Below are 12,128 nucleotides of genomic sequence, written 5' to 3'. Positions count from 1 at the left end.
AATGCGCATCTTAGCATTTTTTTCATCACAAATTATTTGTTTGCTATATCTGCTAAGTTTGCTACTGAAGTACTGCAAGATAAAAGATCCAAATAATACTTAGCCTTTAAAAAAGACAGTTGCCCTAAGAGCTATTGTATTTTTTTATATGTTATTCAGGAAATGATTACTTTCTGTTTCCTGTAAACGTTAAGACTGTTAACATTATGAGCATAATAAATTCATTCTATATACATTGAAATGTATTTGAGCAAAATCTAATACTTGACGCTGAAACTAAAATACCCTCACTTTATCCGTAAAGATAATAAAAGGAATAGGAGTTCTTATTACCATATTTTAGAATTACTTTCCTTAAATTATTAGACTATCATACTGCCATTATTTAGGCATTCTTTTTTTTTTTTTTTTTTTTTTTGTTAAAGAAAGAAATTCTCAAGATACTTTTTAAAAATTCCAGGCAATTGTGCTCCTGGCGGCTTCTGCTTGCGCTGCTGCAATTGAAAAGCGAGATGCAGAGCCAGACCACCGTTATGTCTACCCCTATGGGTATCGCAACTACTACCCGTACTACCCAGTAGCCTATGGTCACAAGCACTACCATCACAAGAGATCTGCTGAGCCAGAGCCAGAGGCTTCCCCCTCCAAAGAATACTACCCTGTCTACCATCCTCATCCTCACTACCATGGAAAGAGGTCTGCTGATCCTTATGCCTATGCTGAGCCTTATCCTTATCCTTACCCTTACCCAGAGCCTTCCCATGAGTATGGCTACTATGGATATCCTCGGCCATACTACAGCTACCTTTCCTATCAGAGAGGTTAAGGAGAACTTGACTGCTGGTTTCAACGGAGCACAAATGTGGATTTGCTCTTGTTGCTTATTCAGGAGTGTTTCATCTAAAGACAAACGATTGAATAAATATCGCATAATATATCTGGTTTTTATTTTTATCATTTATTATTTATAGGAATATTAATAAAAAAAATCCTGAACTTTAAGCACATTTATCAATTAACACCAACTTTCATATGACACTTTTAAATAAATTCAGGTATGATAAAACAGCCCACATTCATTTCAGCTTGCTGTAAAAGAAATTACTGTGCCGGCTTTGTATGTCCATCCGTCCATACACAGTTAATTCTGTCCGCCCTCAGATTTATAAAACTACTGAGGCTAGACGGCTGCAAATTGGTATTTTGATCAGCCACCCTCTAATAATCAAACATTCCAAATTGCAACCCTCTACCCTTTGTAGTTTTTATTTGATTTAAGGTTAATTTAATCATGGATTGTGCATCTGGCAGCACTTTCCAGAGGCATGGGACGCAACCTCATTCTACCATATCTAGTGTATGGAGCAATTGAAACACTACCGGTCTTGCTGAAGGTATTATACAGCAGTATACAGAAAAATCGATTGGTTCAAAGAGACTTTGGCGCATTTTTTACTTGTTTCTATTATGTATGAGAGTTATTGCCCCATATCTTTTTTCTTTTTTATTCGTTATCAATGAGCATATTTTCTCTTCTGTCCAACAGACTTTTTGATATTACACATAAGGAAAAGGTTTTAGGCTTTTAATTCTCTAGTTGGGCTTGTTCTGTTGGATGTTTACCATGTTGCAATGCCGTTTTGAGAAGATTTAGTAGGTCAGGGTAAGCCTCCCTACTGTAAATTTTATTAATAAAATATCCCTTCGTCACCACGATACCTTTCAAGATAATGTGCCCTTATCTCATTGCTACTTCATTTTAGAAATGTTTACACCAATCTTATCATGTGTCAATTATCAATGAATAATATAATGCGACTTAGTTTGTTTCAGGTATATAAGTGCTTGATCAGGTATTATGCATTTATAAAGATTATGATACTGATACATATTTCATTCTGTCGCTGAAAATATTCCTAGTTTCAAGTTCATTTGTAAGAACTTAATCACTTACTATTTTCCTTTCATCCTTTACTTTCATGTTTGTGGTTCCCGTGATTCATTCCGTGAGATTTGCATAAAAAATAAAGAAGTTATCGGGAGAATAACCCTGTATTATCATAGAAATAGAGTGGAGGTATTGCAAAAAATTGTCTTCCTCACGATTTTGATTGCGATTAACAATAGAAGCGATCAACTGACACCAAAATTAATATTAATGAAAAATTAGAACTGTTTGGTAACTACCATATCTACAACTTTTTCTGTAGCTTTACATAGGTCTGTTGCTATATTCTCAACATAATGGAGCTTTATATTTTGAAGGTTATACTTTACATTATCACTAAATAATTATACACCCCCCCCCCTCACTTATGCAGAAGGTAATAAGGACTACTCCTTTTTCGTTGCTAAGATGACACAGGTGTTTCTCACACAACGGAGGTTCCTAATCATTGTGTCTACAACCTGTGTTCCTGACCATTGTATTTTCATCGGCTCCTTTGAGCAAATATTTATAGCCGATTTTTAAGTTTCTTAACAGGTTGACACATGTGGCCTTTCATCAATGTTTTACTGGGTAATTTCGGATTTGGTAAACGAAATCTCTGACATTGTAACAAGTAATATTAATCAGATATGACCTCAGTTTTTTTTAGGAGTATGCTCTTTATTCTGTGGAAAATATTTCCTATACCAATTGACCTCATTGGATAAGTAAATTTCTCTTAAGCTATAACACTACTTCTTATCTATGCTAGGAATCTTCGTTCTCCTGGACTTGAAAAGAAACTGGTATTCTTCTATTAAGGTGAAATCTGAGATACTGATCTCGTTACCTGATGAAAGCGATTTCTCATCTCTGGTCCTGTAAGGTTTGAACAACTATTAGCCGAACTTTTAGCCGCCTTTTTCCCCTTAAGAATCTATAGGTCGCTCTGCTAAGGAAAATGCTAACCTTTTTGTTGCATTTGTAGGGTACTTCTTCCCTATGCCCTAAGACATCCTGAAATCTTAAGATTTTCCCTCATTTTTCAAATGTTTCTTTGGGATTTTTATGTTTATTCATACGAAGGTATATGGCCTTGCAGTTAAAATAATGTTACAATTGCAATGGTTAATATCGTATTACATTCTCATTTATTATGTGTCCATTCACAATAAAATGAAAAATAGAAAAAAAATAAAAGCATCGAGAAGTTGGATTCGCCGTTCATTCGGCAGCTAAAAACTATGTGATAGTGATTGTTGTTAAATTCTTTTCAAAAAACATCCATTTCAGTGGAAATGATTGACAGGTATCCAAAATAAGTTCCTCGAAAGAAATAGAAATAGACAGGTAACTATGATATATATAATGGTGAGTTTCATTGTTGTCATATGAAGGAGAATGATGATGGCTGTTATTAATCATAGATCATCCGCTATTTTCGTACTAACAAGCTATATTCCAAAAACTATAGTAGATTCACATAAACCATGCATTTATGTCTAGGCCATTCCCTTTACGACGCTCCCGATTGGCTGTTGAGAAGCCAATCACAGGGTTGAAAATTCTCAGTCTCTCTAGAGAGTTCAGATACCCAGGATGTATGTTCCACTTTTCATAAGGGATACATTTTTCTAAAGTATCCCTCAGGAGAGGTGAAACATAAATCCCTCCTATGTAAACTCTCTCGAGAGACTGAGAGTTTCCAGCCCTGTGATTGGCTTATCAAAAGCTAATCAGGAGTGTCGTAATGGACGGGCCAAGACATCAGATGCACGGTTGATGTGAATCTACTAAAGTTTCCTTGGGCGATGGAACAGTTATTCACCATACAATTCGTGTTTCTTGTCATGATGCCTACGTAATCTATTCTTCAACCTTTTTTTTTTTTTTTTTTTTTTTGCTTTTACCCTTTAACAAAACTTAACTGTCGATTTCGTTGTTCTGGTCGCTGCTTCATTGCGTAGTTACTACGTAAGTTACAAAATTACAAACGTTTCTCGCATAACACCAACGATAGTTTATTTTCCTTTTATTTCTAGGTAGGTTGGCATATCTGCTTACTGATCCTTGTTTAGATGTTGGTATTGCTGTTTTGGTGGCACCTAATTCCAATGAGATCTTGACCTGAGTTATCGAGGTCTTTTATTCAGTTAAAATGTTGTCCCTAATTAACACAACCGACCTCAGATGTTCATCACCCTTGGTGAAGAGGGTTTTCCGCATAAAAATATTTGGCCATTCGCCCGTTTTGTATAAGATCTTCCAAAGCATTGTGAATGCACATAATGAATAGATTAGAATGCAATATCATGTCAATCATTGCAATGTTGTCATAAACGCAATGCAACAAACCTCGTTGGGTAAGTCAACGTCACAGCAAACATTACAGTAAAGTAGGAAAGGAAGACAATGAATGATACACCGCCACATAAAGAAGCCCGAAGTCTGTAATATATAATCATCAACTTCAAACATTTCGCTTTTACAAGAAAATGTTTAAAAGTAATTTAGATAACTTTAGGAAGCACACAATCCTAAAAACTTTCAAAGGAGCCAGAAAGTAGTCATTTGCTCAGTAATGAAAATATTGTAGTTCAGTTCTAAGGACATTTTCTTTTTTGAGAGATAAATATTATTTGAACTTTGCACCTCATAGTCCTTCTGTAGAAAAATTAGCAAGCAATGCTTTGACGGGTAACAAGCAATATTTAGAAGATTGTTCTTCACGAGACTGAATTTCTTAACATTACAAGTTTCTCTATAAGTTATTTCAAACGAATATCCTTCAAATTCAGAAACCATTTTACGGCCATTGCTTATATACAATAAAGGAGGGTAGGGACCATACTTCTCGAAAATAACATTAAACATTTGAAATGTTTATCTAAGTTACAGTTTCACAATAGTGAAAACTGAATGACGAGTCCTTAAAATTACAGATATTTTACCGCTTGTTTTTCAGCTGAACATACTCTATTTTATTTTTTTCATTTAACCCCAGTATAAAAACATAAATTACGAATACATTGACGAAAGCAAGAACCTAATAAATAAAGGATGTATTTTCCCGTATTTTTAAACTTACAGGCTGAAAAATGGGGCCTTTGCTCTTCCTTTACATGTCGCGAAATTATGACACAGCAGTGATAAAAAAACGTGGAACTTCCGAAGCAGTTTTGTAGCTTTAAAAAAAAAAAAAAAAAACACACACACACACACACACACACACACATAGTCAATGGTTTTTATTGTTGACAGACACACGACACTAATAGATCAAATATTTTAGCCAATTTAATAAGTAAACCACGTAGATCCAGTATTTTCCCGAATAAGGCCAGCTGTATAATAACTGCTTCCAAGGAGAGTTTCTAAAGAAAAAAAAGTACTAATGTTAATTTGTAAGTCCAATAGTTCTATTCATATCGCTATAAATTGTATATAAATGTGTTGTGGTTTATCTTTACCTATTTAAATTCTCTCTCTCTCTCTCTCTCTCTCTCTCTCTCTCTCTCTCTTTGAGTGCTTCCCATTCCTTTTTGTATTGTGTGAAATCATGACACCAAACCGAAGAGGAATCGCCCAAAATGACCGTAGCTCGTTGATTATGACCTTAAGGAAAACGCTTCATTATATTTATCAATAATAAATGAATTAGTGAGACAATAACCTTGAGAACGTGACGTTTCTGAAACCTAATACGTTCAATAAAGATCTTTGGAAAACGTTTCCCTATGAGGAAACTAAGTCAAATTTGCTTGATTTATCAGGATTATTTTTCTCTTTCTCTAATTAGAGCTGGCCCTATATTTTTTTCTTTGATCTGTGATGAAAAGACACCCAGAGAAATCACCCACAACAGAACTATCCTAAGAGCAAAGGTTACTTGTTATCCTTCAACTTCCAAGAAAATGAATGGACAGATAGATGTAAAGCAGGTCATGTACTTTCCGTGTCTAAAAATGAAAACTATTTGACGACAATTATTAAAAAAATTTGGAGATAGAAATATTTCGAGAACAAATCTTCACGCTGAATAAATTTAGGCTAACGGCTTTAATCCGTATACCTATGTAGGCAGTGAATATATGTTGTTATATACGTATACCTTTGTAGGCTGTTTGTATATGTCTGTCTTTGGATATATATGAGTATGTATGTATATTAAGTGTGCTATATACATATTATGTGTGTGTATGTGTGTGCGTGTGTGCATGTATGAATATATATTATACTGCTGCTTCAGTTACAGATCAAACAGTCGTTTCTTATTACCCAACACTTTATAATTCAAAATTTTATTTTATTCATTAGGTTTCAGTAATTCCTATTTATTTAAAATAGTTCAGTTCGTCTCGAAGTGTAACAAAAGGATGATATAACATAAATACATAAATACATTTTCGGTTAAAAACTCTGGTTTCCTTTCGCAATGTCACAAGACATAACGAAGGTCTTCTCCGGAAAGAAGCGACTATAAAAGCAAGAGGCCGACTTCCACCGGCAGACACTCACTCACAAGTGGCCACTGTGAACACCCACGAGCGACAATGAAGTTCCTGGTCAGTATGTCAAAAAGAAATATAATTACTTGCGTATTTTCTAGCTTCCATTATCATCGATCTGAGCAGGCACATCATTTACTAGGAAGTTTGTTTGGGTCTTTAATCACGCAAGAAACATTTGCAATATTCTAAATACTGCTTGCTACCGTCAAAGAACTGACGACTTATCACGGGAAATTATTTGTTTACTATATAACTAATAATTTTTCAACAGATGGCCTATGAGGTAAAAAGTTCAAATAATATTCATCTCTTAAGAAAGAAAATTTCTATAGAACTACAATATTTTAATTATTGAGTAACTAAGCAAATGAATACTTTCTGGCTCATCTATATATCACGCTTTTAGGATTATGTGTATAATAAAGTCATTTAACTTACTTTTAAATATTTTCTTATAAAAGCCAAATGTTTGAAGTTGATGATAATATATCCCCACTTTAGCCATAAAATAGTAAAAGAAATAGCTGCTAGTTTCTTTTACTCTTTGAAGAATCACCTGCTTACGTTTACAGATTATTATATGCAATTTATCATACTACCCTCTTCATTTTGAGTAGAAGCTTTTCACAGTGCTTTACACAATTTCCAGGTAATTATGCTGCTGGCGGCTTCTGCTTGCGCTGCTGAAATTGAAAAGCGAGATGCAGAGCCAGACCATGGTTATGTCTCCCCCTATGGGTATCGCAACTACTACCCCTACTTCCCGGGACCCTATGGTTACAAGCAATACCCTCACAAGAGATCTGCCAAGCCAGACCCAGAGCCAGAGCCTTCCCCCGTCCATGGACACAATCCTCATCGCCACTACTTCAGCCACTTCCACCACCACCATCACGGAAAGAGGTCTGCCGATCCTTACGCTTATGCTGAGCCTTACCCTTATCCTTACCCTTATGCAGAACCTTCCAATCATTATGGCTACTATGGCTATCCTGGCCCATACTACAGCTACCCTTCGTATTAGTAAGGTTAAAAACTCGACTGCTGGTTTTAATGGAGCACTTATGTGGATATTGTTTTAATGCTGATTCAGGAGTGTTTCATGTAAAGACAAGCGATTGAATTAAAATACCCACAATATGCTGAAATTTAATTACAGTTACCTACGCTTGTATAATAGATCACTCAAATACTTTTCTATACGACAAAGCAGCCTATTTCATAATTCGTATTTGTGAGAGATATCACTGGATAAATATTCAGTTCCTTTTCATTATTTAATATTATCTTGAGACAAACAGATCATTTAATAATCCACATAAGAACAAGATTTAAGGCTTTGAAGTTTTTGATGTATTGCACCGAAGGACTCTCCCCATATTGTATAGTTTGACAATGAGTAGTTGGCGCATTACTGGAAACCTCCCTATTAGTTTTCTGTAAAAAAAAAAAATTATTGAACTGGTGATCTGTCTGTCCATCTGCGCTTTTCCTGTCCACCCTCAGATTTTAAAAACCACTGATGCAAGAGGGCTTCAAACTGGTATGTTGATCAACCACCCTCCAATCATCACACATACCAAACTGCAGCCCTCTAGACTCAGTAGTTGACATTTGATTTAAGGTTAAAGTTAGCCATGATCGTGCATATAACACCGCTATCTGCCAACAACACAGGCCACCATCGAGCCGTGGTTGAGAGTTTCATACAGCATTATGCACCGTACAGAAAAGCCGAAGAGACTTCAGCGTTTTTTTTTTACTTATTTTTAATTATAATGAGCGGATATTTTCTGACGACTCTCAAACTTTTCAACGTGACAGACCTCTGTCATTCTAGAAATGATTTCAATCCACTCTTATTGTGTGTCAATCAATGACGTTATCAAAGATATTTTGCTATGCATATACAATTGGTTTTTGATCAGTTATTAGGTCCTTTCTGAGTCTAGAGGGATGCAATTTGGTATGTGTGATGACTGGAGGATGGATGATCAAAATACCAATTTGCAGTCCCCTACTCTCAGTAGCTTTTAAGATCTGAGGGCGGACAGGAATAGTGTGGACGAACAGACAAATCACCATCTCAATAGGGTACTATCATACATTTATTTTAATCTTTGAAAATATCCTAGTCTTCTGGCTTCTTTATGTGGAGTTTTATCATTCATTGTCTTCCTTTCCAACTTTACTGCAATGTTTGTGTGACAGTAACTCACCCAGCGAGGTTTGTTGCCTTGCAATTATGATAAAATTGCAATAATTAATATGATATTACATTCTAATCTATTAATCAAGTGCATTTACAATGCATTGGAAGATCTTACACAAAACAGGAGAATGATAAAATATTTTTAAGCGGAAAACCTTCTATACCAAGGATGAAAAGCAACATAAAGCAGCTGTGTTAGTTAGGGACAACGTTTTAACTGAATAAGGGACCTCGGTAACTCAGGTCAAGATCTCGCTGGAATTAGGTGCCACCATAACAGCAATAGTAACATCTAACAAGGGTCAGTGGGCAGATATGTCAACCTGCCTAGAAATAAAAGGAAAACAAACTATTGTTGGTGTTATGCGAGAAACGTTTGTAATTCTGTAACCTACGTAGTAACTATGTAATGAGGCAGCGATCAGATCACCGAAATCGACGGCTAAGTTTTGTTAAAAGGGAAAAAGTTAAAATTAAAAAACAAGGTCAAGAATACACTACGTAGGCATCATGACAAGAAGCATGAGTTGTATGGTGAATAACTGTTCCATCGCCTGAGGAGACTATAGTAGATCCACATCAACTGTGCATATGATGTCCATGCTAGTCTCTTACGACGCTCCTGATTGGCTGTTTGAAAGGTATTATGGTGATGAAGGGATATTTTCCTAATATAATTTGCAGTTGGTGAGGCTTAAACTGACCTACTAAATATTCACGGTTTAAAAGGCATTGCAACATGGTAAGCATCCTACAGAAAAAGCCCAACTAGAGAATTAAAAGCCTAAAAGCTTTTCCTGTATACTGCTGTATAACACCGTCAGCAAGACCGGTAGTGTTTCAGTTGCTCCATATACTAGATTTGGTAGAATGAGGCTGCGTCCCATGCCTCTGGAAAGTGCTGCCAGATGTGCGATACATGGCTAACTTTGGCCTTAAATAAAATAAATACTACAGAGGTTAGAGGGTTGCAATTTGGTATGTTTGATTGTTAGAGGGTGGATAATCAAAATACCAAATTTACAGCCGTCTAGCCTTAGAATAGTGTGGACGGACAGATGGACATACAAAGTTGGCACAGTAGTTTCTTTTACAGCAAGCTAAAATGAATGTGGGCTGTTTTATCATACCTGAATTTATTTAAAAGCGTCATATGAAAGTTGGTGTTAATTGATAAATGTGCTTAAAGTTCAGGATTTTTGTATTAATATTCCTATATATAATAAATGATAAAAATAAAAACTAGATATATTATGCACTATTTATTCAATCGTTTGTCTTTACATGAAACACTCCTGAATCAGCAACAAGAGCAAATCCACATTTGTGCTCCGTTGAAACCAGCAGTCAAGTTCTCCTTAACCTTTCTAATAGGAAGGGTAGTAGTGGTATGGCCGAGGATATTCATAGTGGCCATAGTCATGGGAAGGTTCTGGGTAAGGGTAAGGATAAGGATAAGGCTCAGCATAGGCATAAGGATCAGCAGACCTCTTTCCATGGTAGTGAGGATGAGGATGGTAGACAGGGTAGTATTCTTTGGAGGGGGAAGCCTCTGGCTCTGGCTCAGCAGATCTCTTGTGATGGTAGTGCTTGTGACCATAGGCTACTGGGTAGTAGGGGTAGTAGTTGCGATACCCATACGGGTAGACATAACGGTGGTCTGGCTCTGCATCTCGCTTTTCAATTGCAGCAGCGCAAGCAGAAGCCGCCAGGAGCACAATTGCCTGGAATTTTTAAAAAGTATCTGAGAATTTCCGTCTCTAACAAAAAAAAAAGCGTAAATAATGGCGGTATAATGGTCTAATAATGTGAGGAAAGTAATTTTAAAGTACTGTAAAAAGAACTCCTATTCCTTTCAGTATCTTTATGGATAAAGTGAGGGTATTTTAGTTTCAGAGCAAAGGATTAATTTTGCTTAAATACGTTTCAAAGTATATAGAATGAATTTATTATGCACATAATGTTAAAAGATTTGATGCTTTCAGGAAACAGAAAATAATCATTTGCTGAATAATATATAACAAAAGTACAATACTTCTTCGGGCAACTGTCTTTTTTAAAGGATAAGTATTATTTCGATCTTTTATCTTGCAGTACTTCAGTAGCAGAATAAGCAGATATAACTAGCAAATAATTTCTGATGAAAAAAACACCAAGATATGTATTGACAGCAAGAAGAATATGGAAATGTTCTTATCCAACAAGCACTCGTCAAACTTGTTGGTAACTAAGTTTTAGATAATGAATGAAACACGAATTATCGAACATTTCCTGAGAAAAAGAGTGAGTATGATGTGTATTGCCTTCTTAAATTTACGATAATATCGTAGAAACTGGAAATATACTGATATACTGACCAGGAACTTCATTGTTGCTCGTGGGTGTTCACAGTGGCCACTTGTGAGTGAGCGTCTGCCGGTGGAAGTCGGCCTCTTGCTTTTATAGTCGCTTCTTTCCGAAGAAGACCTTCGTTAAGTCTTGTGACATTGCGAAGGAAACCAGAGTTTTTAACCGGAAATTTATTCATTTATGTTATATCATCATACTGTGACATTTCGAGACAAACTGAGCTATTTTAAATGAATAGGAGTTACTGAAGTCTAATGAATAAAATAAAAAAACTTGAATTATAAAGTGTTGAAATATAAGAAACGACTCTTTATATATATATTAATATATATATATATATATCTATATATCTATATATGATTTACAAATCTCATAAGTATCCAAAGATAGACACATATACAAACAGCCTACAAAGGATACATATATAACTACATATATATGTTGGGGCTGGGCCTTCGATATTTTACGCAAAGGTCGGTTGGTGTAAGTCCCATCCTCGTTGGAGTATCATTAACTTCGATGATAATTCTAAGTTTCATTGAGTCACTTCTTTCTGAGGTAAGGGTTGAGTCGTTTGAAATACAGAATACAAAAATAAGATATATTCTTCCATCTTACATCGTGAAGTGATATAGAGAAGACTTGATAGGTCTTTCAATGAAGAGTGCTAAATGAGGTCTAACATACAATTTGGTTTACAAGATCATAGGTGAGCAAACACTAGCCCAACATTCGAACATACACACAGATGACATATGAGACAAAAGTCATTTAGCACGGTTTTGGGTTATAGGTCAACATGGTTTCTCAAGCGAAAGCATTGTTGACGATTTACACAACAATAGATTCGATAACTACAGGTGCCTACTATTTAGGACGTTAATACAATACGTCAAGGCTTAGTCAACTTTACATTATCACTGCCTATCACACTCCTGCAAGCTCATACGTGACCCCTTGTGTCATTGGTTTAATTAATATCATAGTTTTTAGTTTTTATATATGGAATAACTCATACATTCCACATATATATGTAAACACTTACATACACACAGCCTACAGAGGTATACGTATAAAAGCCGTTAGCCTAAATTTATTTAACTTGATGATTTGTTTTCAATAAACA

At 35.5% G+C, this 12,128-nt stretch overlaps 2 protein-coding genes and 1 long non-coding RNA gene across 3 annotated transcripts in view; 2 read left to right on the top strand and 1 right to left on the bottom strand.

The window, feature by feature from the left end:
* LOC135217857 (uncharacterized histidine-rich protein DDB_G0274557-like) overlaps nucleotides 1-935 on the top strand; it is a 1,694-nt gene extending 759 nt beyond the window's left edge. The window contains exon 2 of the mRNA XM_064253872.1: nucleotides 461-935. Coding sequence (XP_064109942.1) covers nucleotides 461-826 — 366 coding nt within the window. The 3' untranslated portion in view covers nucleotides 827-935. The remainder of the gene's footprint in view (nucleotides 1-460) is intronic.
* Nucleotides 936-6,435: 5,500 nt separating this feature from the next.
* LOC135217858 (uncharacterized) lies at nucleotides 6,436-7,581 on the top strand. Its single transcript, XR_010315210.1, has 2 exons — nucleotides 6,436-6,495; nucleotides 7,091-7,581. It is a non-coding gene; the product is annotated as an uncharacterized LOC135217858 (long non-coding RNA).
* A 2,321-nt stretch (nucleotides 7,582-9,902) lies between these two features.
* On the bottom strand, nucleotides 9,903-11,078 carry LOC135218311 (uncharacterized histidine-rich protein DDB_G0274557-like). Its single transcript, XM_064254536.1, has 2 exons — nucleotides 11,011-11,078; nucleotides 9,903-10,377 (listed from the first exon to the last, which is right to left on the bottom strand). Exons 1-2 carry the CDS (start codon nucleotides 11,020-11,022, stop codon nucleotides 10,021-10,023), a joined length of 369 nt encoding a protein of 122 aa, XP_064110606.1. The 5' UTR covers nucleotides 11,023-11,078; the 3' UTR covers nucleotides 9,903-10,020.
* Between the last annotated feature and the right edge of the window lie 1,050 nt (nucleotides 11,079-12,128).

This window comes from Macrobrachium nipponense, chromosome 9 (genome assembly GCF_015104395.2).
Source record: "Macrobrachium nipponense isolate FS-2020 chromosome 9, ASM1510439v2, whole genome shotgun sequence".
Taxonomy (NCBI): Eukaryota; Metazoa; Arthropoda; class Malacostraca; order Decapoda; family Palaemonidae; genus Macrobrachium; species Macrobrachium nipponense.
The sequence above is the reverse complement of the archived record's forward strand: the minus strand, read 5'-3'. Positions and strand labels throughout refer to the sequence as shown.